This window comes from Tursiops truncatus, chromosome 7 (genome assembly GCF_011762595.2).
Source record: "Tursiops truncatus isolate mTurTru1 chromosome 7, mTurTru1.mat.Y, whole genome shotgun sequence".
NCBI lineage: Eukaryota > Metazoa > Chordata > Mammalia > Artiodactyla > Delphinidae > Tursiops > Tursiops truncatus.
Window position 1 is genome coordinate 4,731,860 of NC_047040.1, and position 21,989 is coordinate 4,753,848.

The 21,989-nt window shown below is 46.1% G+C and overlaps 1 protein-coding gene across 11 annotated transcripts in view; it reads right to left on the minus strand.

Moving 5' to 3' along the window:
- Positions 1-21,989, minus strand: part of AGAP1 (ArfGAP with GTPase domain, ankyrin repeat and PH domain 1) — a 555,489-nt gene that overhangs the window by 177,728 nt on the left and 355,772 nt on the right. For all 11 annotated transcript variants that reach the window (XM_033859482.2, XM_033859484.2, XM_033859483.2 and 8 more), the window contains one exon: positions 20,744-20,848. In XM_033859482.2, coding sequence (XP_033715373.1) covers positions 20,744-20,848 — 105 coding nt within the window. The remainder of the gene's footprint in view (positions 1-20,743; positions 20,849-21,989) is intronic.

Genomic DNA, 21,989 nt, shown 5'->3' on the forward strand with positions numbered 1-21,989 from the left:
ATGGCCGACAAAAAGCACACGGAAGAAGGAAGTGGCCTTTGGTCAGTACAGGGCCAAGGGTCAAGGTTATTTAAAAAAAAAAAGGTTGTTCTTAAGCATCTTTCATTTACTTCCATTAACATTTACTCCAAACAGGCAAACCCAAGTCCCAAAACCAAAGTTAATGCTTGTAAATAATGAATTCCTTCTTGCATAGTTACTCCTTTAAAAATATCAAGTTGCTACAACTTTTTTCTTTAATGCCAATTCTTAACAAATTAAAATACAATAACAGGAGTGTAATTGAGCATTTATGGCTTATGGGCTCTAAAATGAGGCTAATCAGAGAGTGACTAAGCCTCAGCGTGGTCTCTTTTTTAATAGGCATGTTTTAACATACAATAACCAGGATATTTTATTTAAAATTAGTATAGAAATGTACCAAGTGTTGGCTCTCTGGATTTGAACGCGGCGACAGAACCCATTTATCTTTGGCTCAGCATGGGCTGGGGGATCTGTTTTCCTGCCTGAGTTAGGCATTGAAAGTGCAGAAGAACCAGTTCTTAAGAAAATCAGAATATAAGTCTGGCAATTCACTAAAATTTATAAAAATGTGACAAGACCCATTTCCTAATCCATAAAAGTCTTTCAGAAACAGGTGGATATGTGAGCCTGAGGCTTCTAGCTTCTCCCAAGAGAAACAACACTGAGTTTTCCGTTTTTGAAAGAACTACCCTTTTCATCTCTCCCCAGCTTGGTACTTGAGGAATTAAAGCTACAACCACCAAACAATGTCGCCTCCTCAGAAGTGGGACGCGCAGCCTGATGGTCCGAGGTAGGGACCGTGCAGGGGGAAATAAAGCCAGCGAGCTTGATTTTGATATGCAAACGTTACAGATACAACCCCTCTCCGTGTTCCTTGCAGAAAATGCTGATCGAGGATAAAAGGGGAAAAAACCCTTTAACAAGGCATGAGGGTAATTCAAAGCCAAGTACTTTTAAACAGCACTTAACAAGTCCCCGGGGCCCACTCAAGAGCCAGGCCCCCCAGAGGTGCTATCTCCTGCCCCTCAACAGCTTGAAAAAGTAGTAATTGCAAACCTATTTGCATTTTTCTTCTCAAGTTGTCCATGCTCACCTCGTGGATTATTTTTTGCAGGCAGGCGCCGGAGCAGAGGGACCCGTCCCCGACCGCGTGGATGAAGCTCCAGGACCCAGCACAGCGTCCCCCTGCCACCCCGCTCCTGCACCTTTGCCATCCCTTGTTTTTTACATTTTCCTCCTAATTATGTTGCATCTATTGCCGTACACTTAATTAGCTGCATTAATGTGATTTCTTTTCACATAGTCAAGCAATTAAGAGCTATGATTGAGTTTCATTCAATTAGCCTCAACAAACATGCTAATTGATGTCCCAGATGCAAATGAGGTGCAGTGAGAGGAACCTGCTAGCAATGGAGAGCCGTGTCAGGGACCCACAGCTTTCAGCTTGCTGACAGAAGCACAGCTCAGTGTGGCTCCCACCTTCGGTGGGGCTGCCTTGGGAGAGGGCGTGGAGTCCTGAGTGCCTCGGTGGGTGTAACCAGATCCCTCCGGATTCGAGAATTAACGGGTTGGCTGCTGTCACGCTGTTGTCCTAAAATCTCACAGTTACCCATTACCAGGACTGGGAGGTCATCACTGGATGGCACTCAGCTCCGGCAATTAGAGTGGTACCAAGTCCTCATCAAGATACCGCACAAAGCTCCTAAAAACACCTCACCGGAGTTCTCCCCAGACGGCCAAGGGAACGATGTGTGGGGCTCGTCTTGCCCATCCCAGAGCCCTCTGTGTGCGTGATGGCCTACAGTTCTCAGTAAATGGTGAGTTCATCTTAGTCAGCTCTGGGGCATTGGCACTTGAAGTTAAGCTCAAAATACAGCAATCCATCAATAGTCCCTAAAAATACTCTTACTATATTGATTCTCACTGCCTCCCATCCCTTTGTTACCTTTGGCTGTCTGGTGAAAGATGGTTTGCTTCGTGTGTTCATAGGGTACCAAAAAGCAGTTAACGAGATCTTAAAGCTAAACCCAAATGCATCAATGATGTGACTGGCATCTCAAGATTAGATCATCAGCATAAAACACACAGCTTTGAAATGCAATCAACATTGCTCCAGTTTTAACATATACTTTTTAAAGGTATAAAGAGTCTTCATTCCCATAATTAAATGATGGAAAAGTTACAGAAATCTTTGTTCTAATTAGGTTTTCTCAATAAGCTCTGGTTTCTAACTGTACATAAATGTTGAGAAATTCATTATTTTCTATTACTATCTAATATTTTGTCTAAGTGAGGTAACTGTTAGGACATACTGATGCTTGCCTTGGTCTTTTTGCCACGGCTAATCTAGTCACGTGTTTTCTCTTTGCATAACCTAAGTTCAGCAGTCCTCAAAGTGTGGCCCTCAACACCCTATCAGGGGCTTCATGAGTTCGACACTATTTTCAAAACAACCCCAAGACATAGTTTGCTTTTTCCCTCTGTTGAAATTTGCTTCGATGGTGCAAAAGCAATGTGGGTAATAAATATCGCTGACTCCTCAGCACGAATAAGGCAATGGTAACCACGTTGTACTTTGTACCCTGTCAGTATTTTACCGATTGTCACGCTCTCTAAATACAAACAAAAAAAAAACAAAAAAGTTTCACCTAAGGATGTTTTCTTTTTTTTTTTTGTATTTCCTTTGATTTTATTGGTCTGAACTCATTTTACATTAACACTTCAACATTTTAATTTCCCGTAACTGTAAAGAAGAAAATAGAGGAACTTGAGAGAATACCGAACCAGAGTTGGTGTTATAAGAACACTCACATATCTTGCTAACAGAAGGATATTCACTGTTAAATCAAGAGCCTGAAAAAATGGCCACATTTTTTCCCCCAGGAATTTCCCTTCTAGGTAATAATTCTAAGGCTCAAAGATACGACAAAATTGAGTTCAGGAATTTTCACTGAAGTTAGATAATGGTAAGGATAAGCAAGCACCTAAATGCCCATGACAAATATTTTGAATTATGTGATAATTTAGCCACTCAAAATCATATTTTGAAGAATACTGGCTAACTTTAGATAACAAAGTATGTTCTTAATAAACCAAGAAAAAACCCCACAAAAAACCTACTGATTAAAAAAATTCTAACCTTTGAGCTTTTAAATTTCCCAGGTGATGCCGCGGCAAGTGTACTTAAGTGTTTGTGCTGCGCCGCGAGGCTGACCATCCTACACAGGAAAGCTCTTCCCTGAGTGTTTCATTCACAAGCTGAATTCGCCACTTGTTTGCTGGGACAACACTTCAACTTGAAAGAATGACTATGTCAGACATTAACTATGGTTATTCGGTCTTGGGTATGTGGTAGATATTTTCTTGAAAAAGAACAAGTACTTTTCTTGTGTTTGTACTGTAAGGAAAGCGGCTGACAGTATTTGTGGCCAGTGAGAGAGTCTGAGCTTTCCAGCAACAATGAGAATTTCGAAAACTTGTGTCTCTCACCATGACACCTTCCAAATACCTGGAGACTTTTCTGACAAGACTGGTGGTGATATTAATGAATGTGATTTTGGGGGTATTACTTGATGAAAAGTATCACCATTTGGAAATCTGCATACCTCAGTTAAACAAGCTTTTTGAAATGACTGACACATGGTGTGTCACATGCATGGATACAAGATCATTCAAAGTGCAAGACAGGTCATTGGATGTAATGCAGCAGAGAAGGAAAATTTCACTGAATTCCTAAGCTTTAATAAACTGTCACATGTCAAGTTTTAGTGTAGTATCCAACAAGAACATGCATGATCTGAATGACCTGAAATGGCTATTAAAATACTCCTCAACCCTCCTCCACTGTTGGTGGAAATGTAACCTGGTGCTACCACTATGGTACACAGTTCGGAGCTTCCTCCAAAAACTAAAAATAGAATTGCCATATGATCCAACGATCCCACTCCTGGGCATATACCCAGAAAAGACAAAAACTCTAATTCAAAAAGATACATGCACCCCAATGTTCACTGCAGCACTGTTTACAACAGCCAAGACACAGAAGCAACCTAAATGTCCATCGACAGGTGAATGGATAAAGAAGATGTGGTACGTGTATACAATGGAATACTACTCAGCCATTAAAAAGAATGAAATAATGCCATTTGTAGCCACACGGATGGACCGAGAGATTATCATGCTAAGTGAAGTAAGTCAGACAGAGAAAGACAAATACCATATGATATCACTTATATGCGGAATCTAAACTATGACACAAATGAACTTATCTACAAAACAGAAACAGACTCACAGACATAGAGAACAGACTTGTGGCTGCCAAGGGGGAGGGATGGATTGGGAGTTTGGGGTTAGCAGATGCAAACCATTATATATAGGATGGATAAACAGCAAGGTCATACTGTACAGCAAAGGGAACTATATTCAATATCCTATAATAAACCATAAGGGAAAAGAATATGAAAAAGAATGTATATGTATGTATAACTGAATCACTTTGCTGTACAGCAGAAAGTAACATAACATTGCAAATCAGCTATACCTCAAAAAAATAAATTTTCAGAAAAGCACACTTAAAATAAAACTACTCCTTCCTCTTCCAACCAAATATCTCTGTGAGAGCCTCGTCACATACTTTAACCAAAACGACATGTCTCAACAGACTGAAGGCAGAAGTAGAAATGATGGTCTAACTTTCTGAACTGAAATCAAAGAGCTTTGAAAAAATGGAGAACAATGCTACCCTGCTTATGATTTCCTTTTGTTTTGGAAAGTATCTTTTTCATTAAAAAAAATGTTATTTATGGAATAATATTTAATGGATAGGTTATTATTTTAAATGAATTATATGAATATTAAACGCTTTCTCAGTCATTTCTCAGTCATTTCTCCCATGATAAATCAATAGACATAATCCACAGAAACAAAAGCTCTTTCAGATTCTTCAGTTTTTAGGAAGGTAAAAGGGCCCTAAGGCCAAAAGGTTTGACACCCACTAGTCTAGCTTGATGTTCACAAAACAGCCAAGGGCTCTGTGTGTGTGATTTTACGCACACAGCTGGGGGAGGGGCGTTGCAGCCTGAGCTGTGCAGATATTACAAATGGTCTGCAGATATGTCTGTCTTCTCCTGGAGGAGAGGAAGAACTCAGTCTTCCCTATTTTCACTCCACTTCATGAATGTGTCCAGGTTCAAGAGGAACAGTAGTTTATATTAATTCTGTTTTTTAAAACCCTTACTTCTGGGCTCAAAAAAAAGATGTAAGAGAAGCCATTGTCAGATGCACTGCTATTCCCAAACTCCACTTAATACTATTTTCAAAGGAAACTCATCTATAAAGACATACATAGTACCATCCCTTCAAAGAGACCAAGCAAACGCTTAAGTCCGACATGGATGAATAATAAACAATAGCCTCATATATAGTCACAGGCACAGAGGAAAGTTAATACCCTAAAAACACTATGAAAATAGTATCGTAAAACTATGCGAAATCTCCCGGCCACATCCTTTCAGATCACATCCCTCAAAGAAGACAATTTCTCCTTCTCTCCAAAGGATCACAGTTACAATAGCAAAGGTAGCAGGCAGCTTCAAAGAGAAAAACCTTATGAGAATCAGTCTGCTTTCCCAAAGACAGCCAACAGAATCCCACTTATGAGAATCAGTCTGCTTTCCCAAAGACAGCCAACAGAATCCCACTTATGAGAATCCGTCTGCTTTCCCAAAGACAGCCAACAGAATTCCACTGTTTCACTTCTGGAGCTGCTTCGGAAAGACCACTTGACCAGCGGATGTCAACGTGACCTGTGGCCACCGCAGGAAGAAGACACCTGGCAAATTGGATGTCAAATGGCATCTGAGGCAAAGGCAACGCTTAGGACACCTGATTCTGAACCAAGGCTTTACTGGGCCTGGGTAACTACCTAAGAGGTGGTAACGGAAAAGGTTGGTGAAGCGTCGTGAGGGATCCGTGGTGGCACCCTTTGCTTCCATAGGGAGCTCAACACCACTGAAGCAGGGCAAACCTCTCCGGTGCATGTGTTCAAAGCGCTGGCATCCAACACATGTGGGCTCAAGCCCAACATTAGCCCAGGGGGAACAGGTTAATATAATATATATCAAAATAGCAGGGAATTCTACGTTGAATTATGAATATACCTTTGCTTCTTGACTGCATCTGCCTTGACTGACCCAGTATATTGAGCTTCACACTGCAAGAAAGATTTTTCTCATTTTAGGTTAAATTGAACATTACCCAGTTGTAGCCCATGCGTGCTCAGACCTAGCCTATACAACAGCAGTGTGTTGGATATGCGGGCAGGTCTCTCCCAGAGGCACGCATGAGTGAGAGTTCACAGCAATAAACCACAAGGAGCCAGCCCCATTCCCTGGCTCCACGACTCTTTTAATAATTAAATATGGCTTGAAACAACTGGACCAGTAGTTGGATCCTGGAAATTCTGAGTTATGTAGGAATGTTCACCATAATGATAATTAGCTCTATCTGAACCACTTTAAAACTTCAGATTTCCTGGGATGAATTTGCTAGAACATGAAGCACTTAAAGAAACAGATTTATTTTTATTTTTTTTTTTGTGGTACGTGGGTCTCTCACTGTTGTGGCGATTTTTAAAACATTTTTACAAAATGTTTATTTGTATATTTATTTAGTATCTGTGAGCTCTGTGAGGGCAGGGACAGTATCCCCAGCACCAAGCAAGTGTCTGACGCAAGACAGACACACAGTGACTTTTTACTGAAGAAATGAAGCAGTAGGATTCACACACTCGGGAAAGCAACTCAGACACTGCAAAGGAATGGGAAGGAGTAAAAGCATAGGGACACCACTTAAAGGAGTGCCTGAAGGAAGGGATGGCGACAAGAGATTTCCTAGCGGGAAGAAACAGATTTTTAAGACAGAAGAAGAGCACACACGTCTGCCTTCAGAGGACACTAATGATCGCTAAGCCTTTTCTTCTACCATTTGGCCCAACGCAGGACAGGAAAATTCCCACTTCGGTTTTTGCCCATCACAAAATTTAAGTACTTCTTCTAATTTCAAAACTTTCACCAGGCCTGTCTGGAAGTCTCCTTATTTATTTTTTTTCCCAATGCATTGCTTTTTTAGGAGTGATTCTGTTTTCCTAACGCTGCTTACTGCCCGCCAAGGCGGTTCACAGTAGTATGATCAGATTCATTTCAAATGAATAGCAGTCAGGTCACTGATTAACATAGTTTTCTGGTTTCCTAAACCAAGGATGGATGTCCACAGAAAACAAAGTTAGCCTCCTCCGGGCCAGAGGATGGCCTCAGAGCGAGAGTGCCTGGGAGCCTCTGCCTGTCAGGAGCTGTGGGCTTGGGCCACGCTATTTAACCAGTCTGGGTCCCGATTTCCACATCTTGAAAAATAAGGGTGTTAATAGTTCTTGCCTCATGAGATTGTTGTCCCGATGAACTGAGACAATATACAAAGAGCTTGAAAGAATGCCAAAGCGCTTTAGAAATGCTGGCTCTACTGCTCTTGTCCAATAAAAATACTGAAATACTTGCCCTCTGATTTTATGTGGGCATTTCCCGAAGTGCGGGCAGCATCCCCACTGGGGGTGGCCATTCCGACAGGATAAGCCATGGGGGTGACCTGCAAAGCTAGTTTTCACTTCACAGCATAGGAAAAAAAAAAAAAAACTGTCCTCTGCAAACGCGTGACATTTTCTACATTTTTCTTCTTCTTTTTCTCCCCCCTCCTCCTTTTTCTTTTCTTTTCTTTTTTTTTTGGTGGGGGAGGCATGTACAGGGTAGTCAGACATTTTTATTGCAAAATGCCGTCTGGAAAAGATGCAAAACAAAATTGCTAACATGCAAGGGAGAAAAATAAGGGAGAAAAACAAAAGGCCCCCTTCCCTTTGCTTATTGAGTTCAAAGGCATAACAGGCAAGCACCCTGCAGCAAATGGGAAGCTACACTAATTTTAAAGCCATAAAACGCTATCAAGTTCCCTGCGGGGCAGGACTACACTGAAGCTCGTGGCACCTAAATAAGATATGGTTCATTTACTTCGCAGCTTAGCCTAATGTAATCATCAGCGGAGTTTTAGCCTAGAGTTGTAACAGGCAAACAGCCGCTGCGGCAGAGGCGGTACTCCCAGCCATCGGCGGGGCCGCGGCTAGACGGCTGTTGATTAGAAGATTTTTCAGTTTTGACAAGCACTTAATGAACATCAATCGCACCTTGACTGGTTTCCATCTGGGGCCACAGGCACACCTGAGAAGAAGCAGGTCTCTCCGCCTCCGCCTCTCCTTCCTTCCCAACACTGTGGCAACCAGCCGGCAACCAGGTTAGAACCGGAGAAGCACATACTTACAAAGTCGAATAATGAAATTCCATTTCTTGGCAGCAGGGAAAAAGAATATTCCCGCACTGTCCCCCACGTCCGATCTCTCCCACTGAGAGTTCTCCGGAGCGACTTGCCGTCAGTGAAGAAAACGGACGGGTTTGATTTATTTACCTTTCGCAAGAATTTCCGGCCATAATTAGTAACCCTCAAAAGGCCCGAAATGGAAAACCAAGTGATACAGCTTGGGCACAAGGATGAAGCATCATGCTGCGTAATGATAAGACGATATTCCAAGGACTCCTCTGGAAGCTTTACTCAGATCCACAGGCTACACGGTTAACTCTGCACAGTTATAAAAACATATATATACTTTTTTTTTTTGAAAAGCAAGAAGGCAGAAGAATTTTTCAATGTAGAAAGATTTTTAAGTTAGGTAGGGTCTAGGCTACCCGGTGGTTTAATTTCTATACAGATAGGAAGACCTTATTTGTCTGATCTCACCCTACTTATGGTCACTCTGTTCTCAACATCAAGACGTGTACTATGGTGAGCCTGCATTTTGGCCATTTTAACCATCAATCTAAACACTTTCAAAGCCCAAGGGCTACCTAAAATAAACAAGGAATTCCTCAGGGCAGAAATAAGAGTTTGATAAAGATTCTAACATTTTTGTGTATGTGTAATAGGTATGAGTTTTTCAGTAGTCATCTTTTTCTAACAAAATTTGTAGCTAGGGGCTTCCCTGATGGCGCAGTGGTTGAGAGTCCGCCTGCCGATGCAGGGGACACGGGTTCGCGCCCTGGTCCGGGAAGATCCCACATGCCACGGAGCGGCTGGGCCCGTGAACCGCGGCCACTGAGCCTGCGCGTCCGGAGCCTGTGCTCCGCAACGGGAGAGGCCACAACAGTGAGAGGCCCGCGTACCGCAAAAAAAAAAAACAAAAAACAAACCAACAAAAAACAAACAAACCAAAAAACCTTGTAGCTATTCCCGGAAAATATTTATACTACTGTGGCAGTATCATTCCATGGGTTTGAAATCACTGATATACGGGAGAAATAATTTATCATACTATCTGAAACTTGCTGGATGAATGCCAAAAATATTTCCCAGGTCACCTAAAGAGCAGAGAGGGACAGCCTCCCTCACCTTTGGCGGGCACTTGGCAAACACAGAGAGAGCCCATGGCCCGTGTGGGCAGGGCTGGGTGGGTGTTTGCGTGCCACGTGGGTTCCAGACCATGATTCAGGTTATGAATCCTCCAGAACCCACCATGCTCATGACTGGGCCTAGCGATTTCTCTGTGTTATTTCTCATCCAGGGCCCTCATGAATGCTGGGCATCTTTAAGTTCAGCCATTCTCAGTAGTTCTCCCACACTGTAGTTTTTACATTAAAACCTCAAGCTCCAGAGAGGTATCTGTACACCTGTGCTCACAGCAGCATCATTCACAACAGTTAAGAGGAGGAAACAGCCCAAGTGTCCATCCAACAAATGGATACACAGAATGCGGTATGTATACCTGGAACTAGTGCCAGGACCCCGACGGACACCAAAATCCGCAGATGCTCAAGTCCCTTGTATAGGGTGGCACAGTACGTGCATATAACCTGCACGTACCTTCCTGTGCACTTTGAATCAGCTCTAGATTGCTCGTAATGCCCAATGCGATCTAAGTGCTATATAAACAGCTGCTGGCATGCGAGAAATTCAAATTTTGTTTTCTGGAACTCTCTGGAATTTTTTTCCCGAATGTTTTCGATCTGCAGTTGGTTGAATCCCTGGACTGTATACATCCAATGGTATTGTATGTATATACAATGGAATATTATTCAGCCTTAAAAAGGGAGGAAATGCTACAACACAGATGAACCTTCAAGACAGGAAGCTAAGTGAAATAAGCCAATCACAAAAGATAAACACTACACGATTCCACTCCTACGAGGTACTCAGTAGTCAAATTCATAGAAACAGAAGGTAGAAGGGTGGCTGGAGGAGGGGGAACTCAGAGTCAGTGTTTAATGGGGACAGAACCTCAGTTTTGCAAAATGAAAAAGTATCGGAAACGGACGGTGGTGATGGGTTGCACAACACTGAATGGCCTCATCACTCCTGAACTCATCTGCTTAAAAATGGTGAAGACGGCAAATTTTATGTGATGTGTGTTTTACTACAAATAGAGCAGAACAAAACCAAAAAACATCTCAAACTCCTGTCCAACCTTGGTGACCTGCTCTTCATTCTGCAGAAATGGAGCCTGGAAGTGACTGTGACACTTTTCTGTGGCTTAAAAACATCACATGGCGGCTTCCCTTCCTACAGTTTCAGAACTGCAGGCCTACAGGTGTGAGGACAGGCCACGCGTTCGGCTAATCGTGCCATCATTCTTTCACTCTTTCGACAAAACAGCACTGGCTCAATGTGACGGCAACGCTGGCAACAGGACCCAGAATGTCTCCGGCTCCGAGGAGCTCCCAGTTTTGGGGGAGAATCGGGGCCGTGAAATAAGGCAAGAGAACAGGGAAATGAGCCAGAGGGTAAGGTGCGGGCACCCAGCAGCGGTGCCCACACAGGCCTGCCTAGCAGGGGGGGAGGCTTCCGGGAGGAAGTGACATGTAAGACACCACCAGGAGGGGGCAGGAAAGAACACTGCTGGTGGCAGCGACGGCATCTGTTAGGACCTGGAGCCCCCAGAACACGGCCAGTGCCAGGAACTAAAAGAAAACCAGAGCTGTGGAGGAGGGATGGCGGGAGACTGAGGGAGCAGGTGAGGCCCGGAGGGGCCTGCTAGGGAGCAAGGACGCCGTCTGAAGTGAAGCGGGAATCCTCTCGGCACAGAACGTCTAAAAGAAAGAAATGCAGGGACGGAAATCAACGTGTGACGTGAATTACAAGTGAGGGATCATGGGAAGACCTGCTCTCCTCCGCACTGTGCAGACAGGTTTTGGGAAACGCGATGGGCAGGTACCACTCTAGGAGAACTGAGCAGACGTGCAGTTCTGAAAGTTCAGGACAGGTAGGGGTTGGGAAGTCGTCTCTCTAGCTGTGACCTCTGAGGTCTTCCTGATGAATTCCCAGGGACTACGGTATCGAGAAAGAGAGGCCAGCAGAGCAATCACCTTGAAAGGGGCCTCCTGATTCCAGGGAGCCGCCCAGTCCCAGGGCTCCACAGGGGATGGGGCCGTGCCAGGAGCCGAAACCACAAATAAGGGGGCCCGGTCCATGGCTGCTTCTGTCCACCTGCAACCAGAAGGTATCGACTCGGGGGGGCGGGGTCGGGGGAAGCTGACGGAACGCCTTGGAAATCAAGGAAGGAAGGAACTATAAGACGGAAGGAGGTAATGAAGTTTGGGAGCCCAGAGATGCAACACACCTTGTTCGCATTCTGTAGATAAAACACACTGAATGAAGTTCCGCCCAGAGCCATGTGTGTATAAACATAAGAGCCTATGCTCCTACGTTGACTAGAGAGGGGTGTATTTAAGAACACACTCTCCCATCAAGCGCCTGCTATAAGCTGCCTCGGTTCCTGCCCTGGAAAAGGCAGAGCATTCAGTACGCCTGGAGGTGGACAAATCAACACCTCCAGATCCTTGAGGTGATTCCCACAACACTGGCTTGAAAGGCCAGGTCTGCCCTGAAACGGATCCGTTTGGATAAAGGGCCTGTGGTTGCTTCTGGGGAAGCAGAGAACGCTGGAGACTGAAGGACGTGAGCCTCTGTCCCATCCTCGACAAAGCCCCGCACACAGGGCTTATCCCTTCAGGCCCAGAAGCAGGAGACACACTTGGGATTTTCGGTGCTTCTGAGAGCTGTCTCCTGCCATCTGAGAAACTCTTGCAGAAACACCTGTCGCGGTCCAATGTACTGGTCGCGGCCCGATGTACCGCTTACAAACCCTTTCCCACTTGTCTAAACAGGCAGTGAGACGAGAGAACAGAAGTGCTCATCTGTTGCCATACAGCTCCAGACCTTTGCTCCCTGACACCTACGTATTTTCCTAACCTCCTTTACCTGGATTGTTCTGGGTTCCAACACTCTTCTAAGATTTTATGGCATCCGTATCATGCCATTTGTGTGTGTGTTCTCTTCCGACCCCGACGTAAGCTAATCTATTCTTAGGGAGGTCTAGCTGTGCAATGTGGGTGGCTTTCTCCGTCTCAGTCTCACCAGAATTTTTAAAGCAGAGCCAGGATCACCAAGGACAGGTTTGGAGCCCAGGGCCCTAGGAGCACAGACTTGACATGAAGCTACTGAGCAGCCATGCTCCCTGCCACGTGGCCCCTACGTACGGGCCTGTGTGCTGAGCCCATGCTAGCCCTGGGCAGACGGGGGACTGGGCACAGTCCTTGCCCTCGGTGAGGCTACACTAGACGAAGCGGTACAGACGCGAGAGGCGCCAGGACAGGTGGGCAGTCTGGGAACCAGGTGTACCTCCAGCGGACAAAGGGCATGAAGGTCCACCTGCATGACAAGCATCAGACCAGAAACACAAGAAGCCAGACTGGAGAGGAACGTTCAGACCGAGGACGGCTTCCGGCACTGCGGCTTCTACAGGGGTAGCAAGATCCCGTAATCATTCATCACAGAATGATGCAGGTCGACTGCCGCGGTGTGGCACAGCCAGGACACGCCAGACAGCATCTTCTCAGAAAGAAAGGGAGGCCTGACTGCTCTCTCAGGGTTATCAGTCATTCCATGACTCAAAGCTTCTACATCTGGAAATCTGGGCTTGGAATCTGTCTGTCTAGCCCTGTAGCCTGGCTTCTGCGATGTTCTGGGGAAAACAAGGGAGAGGTTTTCCGAGTGTAACTCAATTCACCACCTCAAGAGATAGGGGTCTCCCTTCACGGGTGTGCAGCGGGCTGAAGGGACAGACTCTTAGTGAATCCTCAATCCTCAAGTAAAACGTCCCCATTTTATGTGAGGATTGTGTTATTTTATTTTTTTTACTTTTGGCCGCACCTTGCAGCTTGTGGGATCCTAGTTCCCTGACCAGGGATTGAACACGGGCCCTCGGCAGTGAAAGCGGAAGAGTCCTAACAATTGGACTGCCAGGGAATTCCCAGGATTGTTATTTTAAATGACACTTACCAGCAGTGGGTACAGGCAAGAGTTGTTCTTACAACGAATGGTATCTTCCTTTTCACCTTTAACTATTTCTTTTGAGAAGCATACCTACTTAGGAAAGCATCTCACATCTTTTTGTTATTTTGGCATTAGTATCAATAAACAAGTGGATTTTTCTGCCTGACTTTGAAACTAGAAACATACTGCAATCAGCATTCCGATGACAATTCAGAGTTCAAGTCCATGGGGGAAAAAACAAGGAAATGTCAGCAACCTGCAGAATCCAAGGCTTTGTGGAGCCGGAGAGTCTAAGGCACTTGATTAGGAATGAATGTCCTGTAAGAAGGAAAAGCCCAGTTCTGCAGGGCAGGGAGAAATGACAGCACCCCAGCTGCTGCTATAACTCAGGCAACATACAGAACGGGAAAGAAATCCAGGAGGGAGGATTTCAAAAGTGTGAGCAACTCGAGCACGTGTCAGCCAGGTGGGCTGTCCACACCTGCCACGTGTGCTCAGGAGGAAGCTGGGAGAACCCCCCTGGTCTGGGCACCATAAAGTCCTTGGCTTGACCTGCGGCCAAGAGAGAACTCTTACAAGTCCATTTAGGAATCCCCCGCCACACCCCTTTGCCAGCAGGAATTTCAGCTGTGCCCTCGACGGCAGCTCCTTCGACACGGAAGATGAATGGGTGGCGATGCTGAACTGTGCAGCCCCGAGGTCCAAGTTCCTTCTCATTATCCTCTCCATTTCTCTATCAAGGTGCTCCCTAAGGCTCACATTCAAGTCCATAGAAAGGGAATTCAAGGATCTCAGAACAGGCTGCCTTTCACCCACCCAGACTAGAAACCAGCAAAGTGTCACAAAACCTTGGGACACTAAGACGGGTCTCCCCCGCAAAAAGTTAAGCAGGTAGGGCTTTTTAAAGGTCTTGTAGTTGTACAATTTTCTCCGAGGATCAAAAAAATACAGACCACGGAGCAGCAGCAGAAGTCAACAGCTTGCTTTTTATTTATTTATTTACTTTTAAAGTGTGTTTGTCTATTTTTGGCTGTGTTGGGTCTTCGTTGCTGCACGCAGGCTTTTCTCTAGTTGCGGCGAGCGGGGGCTACTCTTCGTTGCAGTGCGTGTGCTCCTCATGGCGGTGGCTTCTCTTGTTGCGGGGCACGGGCTCTAGGGCACAGGCTCAGTAGTTGTGGCGCCCGGGCTCAGTTGTTCCGCAGCATGTGGGATCATCCCGGACCAGGGCTCGAACCCGTGTCCCCTGCATCGGCAGGCGAGTTCTTAACCACTGCGCCACCAGGGAAGCCCAACAGCTTGCTTTTTACTATTTCAGTCTTATTTATATATTTAGGGCTGTCTTTGCAAAATGCCACGTGGAGATGAAAGAGCAGTTAAGCTGGTCAGTGCTGAAGCTCGGGTGACCAGCTTCTCCCAGTTGCCTGGGACTTCCCAGGTTTTAGCACTGGACGTCCTGCATCCTAGGAAAACCAGGGCAGTCGATACTCTACAACGCCAAAGCAGCTTCGTTATCTCGGTTGAGTTTTCTATGTGTTATCTAAACTGCGCTCTAGGTTTTATTTAATTTAATAACAGCATCTTGAGAAAGAAAGACGAATCAAATCAACTGGCTTGTTTTCTGAGCCCGGGTCTTCGTCTTACCATGAAACTGATCCCACCCAGCAACTCCAAACTTGGAATGGGGTTGTCCTTAGAAGTCCAACTGACTCTGCGAGCCTCCATTCGCTAGGGGTTCCTGGTGACAATTTCAGACGCACACACCCTTAAGAGTCCGAAGTGATCTTGAGAAGACAGTAACAGCAAGCATGCCCTTGCAGTTAAAGGATTCTTTCTCTGGATTTCCAGAGCAGACGCTGTGCAGCCAGTTTCTCGATGTCTACCTTAAAACGCACACTGAGAAGAAATGAAGCCTGACTGTATGCAGAAGGGTAGGATGTGTGAGCTGAAGCTTCGCAGGCAAGTTCCACCTTCTGAAAAGGCGGCAGCCCAGGTCCACCACAGACCAGGCGCTGATACACTGAGTTACAGAGACAATGCCACGGACCTGTGGGTTCCTTCAGTCCTCCCCCACCGGCTGCTCTGCTCAGCTATTCTGCCCCTGCCATCAGACCGCACGGCTATCCTTCCCCAGCGCGGGAACCACCGATCTTTAGGAACACCTAGGTTGAAATCCACCATCACTTCTTCCTCCTATGCCTGCATCTCCTCCTCTCTACCTACAATGCAGGAGGGAGGGGGACCCCATGAGCCCAAGCCAGCCACTGCTGGCGGCCCCCGAGCCCCTGGGGAAGAGCGGAAGCAGGCCAGGAGGGGTGGCAGTGGGCGAAGGGTGGGGTTGAGACTTCACGGACCACAGAGTGAGTAAATCTGGGGTCCAGAGGCATCGCTGATATCAACTTGTAGGGAACTTTCTCCGTCTGGGTGGGATCAATGTTTGGCCCACTTTCCCTCTCATTTCCAGATGATCACTTCGTATGATCTGGCCACACACAGGCGATTCTACTCCACTGCCCGGAGAGGGTCTCTCCTCCCTAAGAGAAGTGTTTAAGGTTTTCAACAACAGGAAACATGCCTGGGGTGAAAAAGCTTCCTTCAATGATGTCTATCTGTGGTACAGGGAAGGCTTAGGGACACCTGTGCTACAGAAATGGCAGAATGAGGCCAAGCTGTGTGTCAGAGGGACCAACGATTTGGGGCCCCTAAATAATCTGTGTAGGAGCTGAGATGAGGCTTGGGGTGAAAACCAGAAAGACACGTCCGGGATGATGCCATCGAACTGGGCCGACTTTGAGGGCTTGGGAAGAAGATGTGGCTGGGAAAGGGTGTGCCAGAAGGGAACTCTGAAGCTGCGGTGACCAGTGGGAAGTGATGTCCTGGGGACACCACCCGAGGTCCCTTTCTATTAATCTTGTGCATGTGAGCTCTGAAGGGGACAGGTCATCCAGGGGCACCAGCGTCAGACTCCCTGGCAGCTGACCCATTCCAAGCACTCGGTGAACTTGGTCTCACACCAACCCCACTGCCGGCTGCAAAGCTGAGGCCCCCCAGTTTCATGACTGCCAGCCTGTTTCTTAAGCCCCAGTTTCTGACAAGCCAGAGCATGTCATCCTGCTAGGATTCCACAAGCTGGGCACACAGCTGGGGCCACACACTGACTGTTTATTTTGTCCAAAGGCTGGGTCTGTTTTCTACCCCACCAACGCGTGCGAGACATCTGCTGGGATTGAAACTTGTGGTTCGGGTCCAAAGGATGATCTTTACATAAACACTTCCATAGACACCTGTGTAATGAGGAAACCGTATCTGTTTCCCTCAATAGAAATGACCTCTTCTGGGAGATCTTTTTTTTTTTCGGTATGCGGGCCTCTCACTGTCACAGCCTCTCCCGTTGTGGAGCACAGGCTCGGGACGCGCAGGCTCAGCGGCCATGGCTCACGGGCCCAGCCGCTCCGCGGCATGTGGGATCTTCCTAGACCGGGGCACGAACCCGTGTCCCCTGCATCGGCAGGCGGACTCTCAACCACTGCGCCACCAGGGAAGCTCCCCCTTTTTTTTTAAAGGAAGTGGTCAGTCTCCTGCTTCCACAGCGCCCGAAGTAAGTTAAAGGTAGAGCCCAGTGCTGCTGGAGCATCCTGTCCAAGGAAACATCTGAGAAAACCATCATTGCTGGCAGCCCAGGGGAGCTGAGGGGTGATGCGGCAAGGCTGGGGGAGGAGAGGCTTGCGGGGCAGGCCGCTCGGGCCAGCAGCAAACTCCGTACCCTGTCATAAACTCTTGGCCTTGCCTGCCTGCCGGTCCAGGGACACTGGTCAGGGTGGTCATCTGGGATTTTAAATCGGCTAGCTAACGAAGGAGCCGTCTAGATCAGCCCCTGCAGAGGGGGTCCAGCCTTACAGACCACGCTCTCTGATGCAGGCAACACTCTGCAGGTGACGCACCTTGACTGCAATAGAACAATTCAGGGCCCTCACCACGCTGGCCTGTTTCCCCACAAGCTTGATTCAGTCGTTTACTCTTGCTCCAGTCCTCCTGGTGTGCAAGACCCCGCCGAGACCCTTGGGTTCAGCAGGACACCACGTCGAAGGTGACTCGTGATAGAGTCAGGGTCCAGCCTGATGCAGTCCGTGTGCAGTGCCTGTGCGCACAGGAAATGAACGCCTGTCCACCAAGAGGAGAGCCACACGGCCACAGGTAAATGCTGGTTTTGAAGGGGCCGCTGGGGCTGCTACAGGCCCCACCTAACATCTGTTTGAATGATACACGTTTTGTGTATCTCAAGCCTATTGCTCTCAGACGCCCAACCCCACCCCATTACAGGCGCATTACCTTATTGGAATCCCACGCTCCAGAAAGCATGCCAGTTTCCTTTTTGGTAAATAAATTACCTCATCGTCAAAAGTTACGAGGATACACGGGAGCTGGCACAGCTATTCCACCAAAAGGACAAACACAATCTTTGTAGAAAAGTATCTGAAAATGTCAGGCTGTTTAGCCAAGTTCTTTTCCTTGGCTCCCTGGAGAGGAACAGGCTGTAGGTTCTGCTACTTGAGATCAATGCAGGTCCCCTGCTCCATGGCCAGTACGAGGGTGATGACCGACAGTACTGAAACCCAAAGCCACCAACCTGGGCAAGATTTCCCCAACATTTAACCACTTAGGTCCTCAGCACAAGTAGCCAGTAAGCTTAGCGGTCCTCCTGCCATAATACATCTCGGAGATAACCCAGGGAGTGAGTGATAGTGTGATCAGTGTTGGAGACCATCTGGTTCTATCACCTTTGAAATTTTCCAGACCCGTTCTCCATGACGCAGAACTCTGGGACCTGAGTTAGCCACACATCTGCATGCTCCCAAATTTCTTATTAAGGAAAGTCAGGATTCTGCCCTTGGACATCCCCTTGAATACCTCCTCCCATCTGGAACCAAAGAATGCCAGTCTAACTCAGCTGCTGGGGATCTGTAGCTCCCAACAACTTCGACTAGGACAGATCCGTTCCAGGTACCTGCCAGAGAATATACCTGAAACTCAAAACTCAAAATATACCTTCACCCAAAGCTTAGCTGTATAGACAAAATCGGTGAAGGATTACAATGAAGGTCATGCCACCCCGTCATGCTCCAGTAATTCAGATCCACTTCTAGATTAAGCCACTCCCTTAGGGAACTGTGTCCCTGCATCAATAATTCCAGTTCCCAAGAGACTGGCGTTAACTGAAATGCACTTTAAAATGACACTGGCTCTTGCTTGCCCTACAATTACATAACAAAGCCCCACTGTGCTCCTTTGCCGGATTCCAATAATATCCATGCACACATAGGAAAAAAAAAAAAAGACGGCACTGAGGGCCGTGAGAAGCAGCAGACTGTGTGGGAGAATGTTTGAAGAACCGATGCTGATTACATCACCAAGCGGTTGAGATGAAAAGTATGTGGGCATCAGCTCTCCTACAGGAATGTTCCAGTACCATCTTTTGTTGTTATCATCTTTCCCCCTTGGCAAGTAGGAGCAAATGCCCCTCTGATGGCACGTGAGCTTAGCAGGTGAGCGTAAGGTGACTTAAGATGCATCGTCAATCAGATCTCACTTTATTTTTACTTCCCAGCAAGAAGATGGTGATTGCACGTCTCCCTCTAAGTAACATAAAGCAAATGGGTCAATAATTAGGCTTCGCTCTCTGACGGGGTCTTTGGAAGAACTACGCCAGTGAAAAAGGGCCGCCTCCTTGCTGATGGGGCAGCTCTGCGGAGAGAACCCCAAAGACCTGGAGAGGGACAGGACTGCCACAGGCAGGCCTCATGGGATGGTATTAAGTCTCTGATTTGGAGGTCACTGGAGAAGCAGGCGGACTCTACTCCCCAAATAACCCCAAATAAATCAAGCACAAAGGAATTTCCTCTGTAAAAGAAGGAGTATATATCTCAAAAGTCTACTTAATGGTGAAGCATGGGAAGCATTCCATCGACAGGAGAAACACACCAGAGACACCTAAAGAAACATGCTTTTGAACACGGTTCAGAAAGGTGAAGCCACTGCTGTAAGACAAGAGGGAAAAGGGCAATTCACCCCAGCAAGCAAATTACACAGCGAGGGTACCGTCTGTTACCCATCCTATTGGAAAGGTTTCTGAAAAAGGGAAATGTTCCTGAGAGTGCAGGGGAAAAAGCCAGAGGAGATGAACGGATACCGTCTTTCCAGGAATTTGGCACTACATACCCAAAGCCCATAAAAGCATACACTGTTCAACTCAGGAAGGCTACGGCTAGGAATCTGCGGGAAATGGATGAGGACACAGAAGTGTCAAAAGGAGACACTGATTAGAGTTACTTACAACAGCAAAAATCATTCAAAATGGAAATTTCCTGCCAGATGTCTGTTCTGGAGATGCTGTTAAGTCAGTTAGGGCACACGTGCAGAATGAATGCTATATAACTATTTAAAATGGTGGCATACATTTGCTGACATGGGAAGGTGCCTATGATCTTGCATCGTCTAGGAGAGCAGGCCACATGCCATGTGCACAGGGGGGCTGCATGCTTGTGGAAGGAAGAAGCACAGAGTGTAGAAATGGCTGGGGACATACACCCCAAAACGCGAGCAGTCACGTTTTCCAGAGCGTATTTGGGGATTTTCATCTTCTGCAGTACGTTTACTTCTAACTTCTTGCCAGTCACCGTGCAATGTTTTTTAAAGTATTTAAAATGAAAAGCTTAACACTGTGATATAGTCAAACAACCAGCTAATACTATATATTCTAATCTACGCCTTTGCCTACATTAAGGCAGGTAAACATCACGCAGGATTCAGGGAATGTGTCGTTCTGGAATAGGCATTACACCCCGTCTTCAGGTTTTACCACTTTCTGAAAGAGCTCACCGTGGGTGGAATGTCTGCTTTCCCCCCAGTGATGAAATCAATTGTCTTTTAATCTATCTTATAAAAATCACCAGTATAAGAGATTCTATTACAGAGAAAACGAACTTGCCTCACAAACCGGTATGTGTCCTTATTGGACAATAAAAACTGACTCATGAATTGCATGTAATTCTTGTTTTGGTTCTCAGCGGCTCAAGCGGACCCTGGGTTCCCCAGTCTAGATTTTCAGACAGATCTCTTTTTTTTCTCCTTTCTCTTTTACCGCTTGCTCCTGTCTCTTTACTCTCACTTAACATTTTTAGTCTCATTTAAATACTACTTTAACCTCCAACAGAGCTGAAAGGCTTGACGGTGACTGTGCTGGGACCCCCTCCGCCCCTCCAGCCCAACACCTGCTACTTTCTCCGAAGGAGCAAATACTCACGTGTAAACTTGGATGATACGTCAGCACACCATTGTCACACAGGGTGACGTATTTCTTTTTCCATTCTTTGTTCAGCGATTTGCCACTTCGCTTCAGCAGCATGCCCTGTAAGGAAAAAGGAGGCAGACAGAAATGAATAAATATAAGTTATAAAGTCCTGGGTCCATTTTTTTAAAAAAAGAGCAGGCACATAGGTAATTTTTAAATTGTTAAACTTTCATTTTCTCTATGCCATCTTAAAATGGAAATGACACATTTTTAGCCTGGTCATTTGATTTTCTCCCTCTTTTTCATACGATATATTTATAGTCAACCAACTTCCTTTTGTGTATGTGTGTGTAGAACCTAACTTTCTGCCATTAATGAGTGCTAAGATACGCCATTGGTTCAACAAATACGATACAAACCGTCCTGATGTGCCACATCATACCTTTTCTTATAGCTAAGTTACAAGCACATGGAGCCCCTAAAGGTATTAAAAAGGAACCTGCATTTCCTTTTCTAAAATTAAGACAGTAACCATATTCTTACCTTATGATATTTACACATAACATTTTTTTATAGTTTTTCATTTCAGATCTGAATTTATTAAAAATGAAATTCCATTTGCAAACTTAGCAACGGCATTCAATAGATGAACTGTGTATAATTTCCTTTAACCCATTTTTAATGAAATCACATTAGGGCTTCTTGAAAACCATTCAAAACTGGAAACCAACACACTTCTGAAGTATATTTGATCCAGTCTTCCTTAGATGACTGATGAGAATTTATGCTTGTTTTAACTACCAATTCCCAGCAAACCTTCTGCCTTGTTTGTAGGTTTTCCTGAGTTAAGAAAACCGAAGGCAGCCCTGAGCTCTGCCAGGCCCAGCACCTCGACTTTGCACTTCCTCTTTCCCTTTTGGGGCTTCGCGCCTTCTGTACTCAGTCAATTTCAACTTGAGCTTTCACATCTGGGTTCGTCTAACCCCTGTTCACGGAAAAGAAGGAAAACAGAAGAACCTCCTTCCTTGCCCTTCCTCTTGCTGCCCATTTATAAACCTACATAATGATGATTATGACTGAGAACGCATAAGACTAATGCTACTGAATTCACCCAGATGGAGGCAGAAAGAATGTTGTAAGTTTGAGATAGAATCCGACACCTTAAAGAAGCAGAGGCATCCTGAGTCCCCTTGGGAATTTTTACCAGCCTCCATCCACCTCCTGACTCTCTTGATCGGAACCAAAATACAAGAAAAAA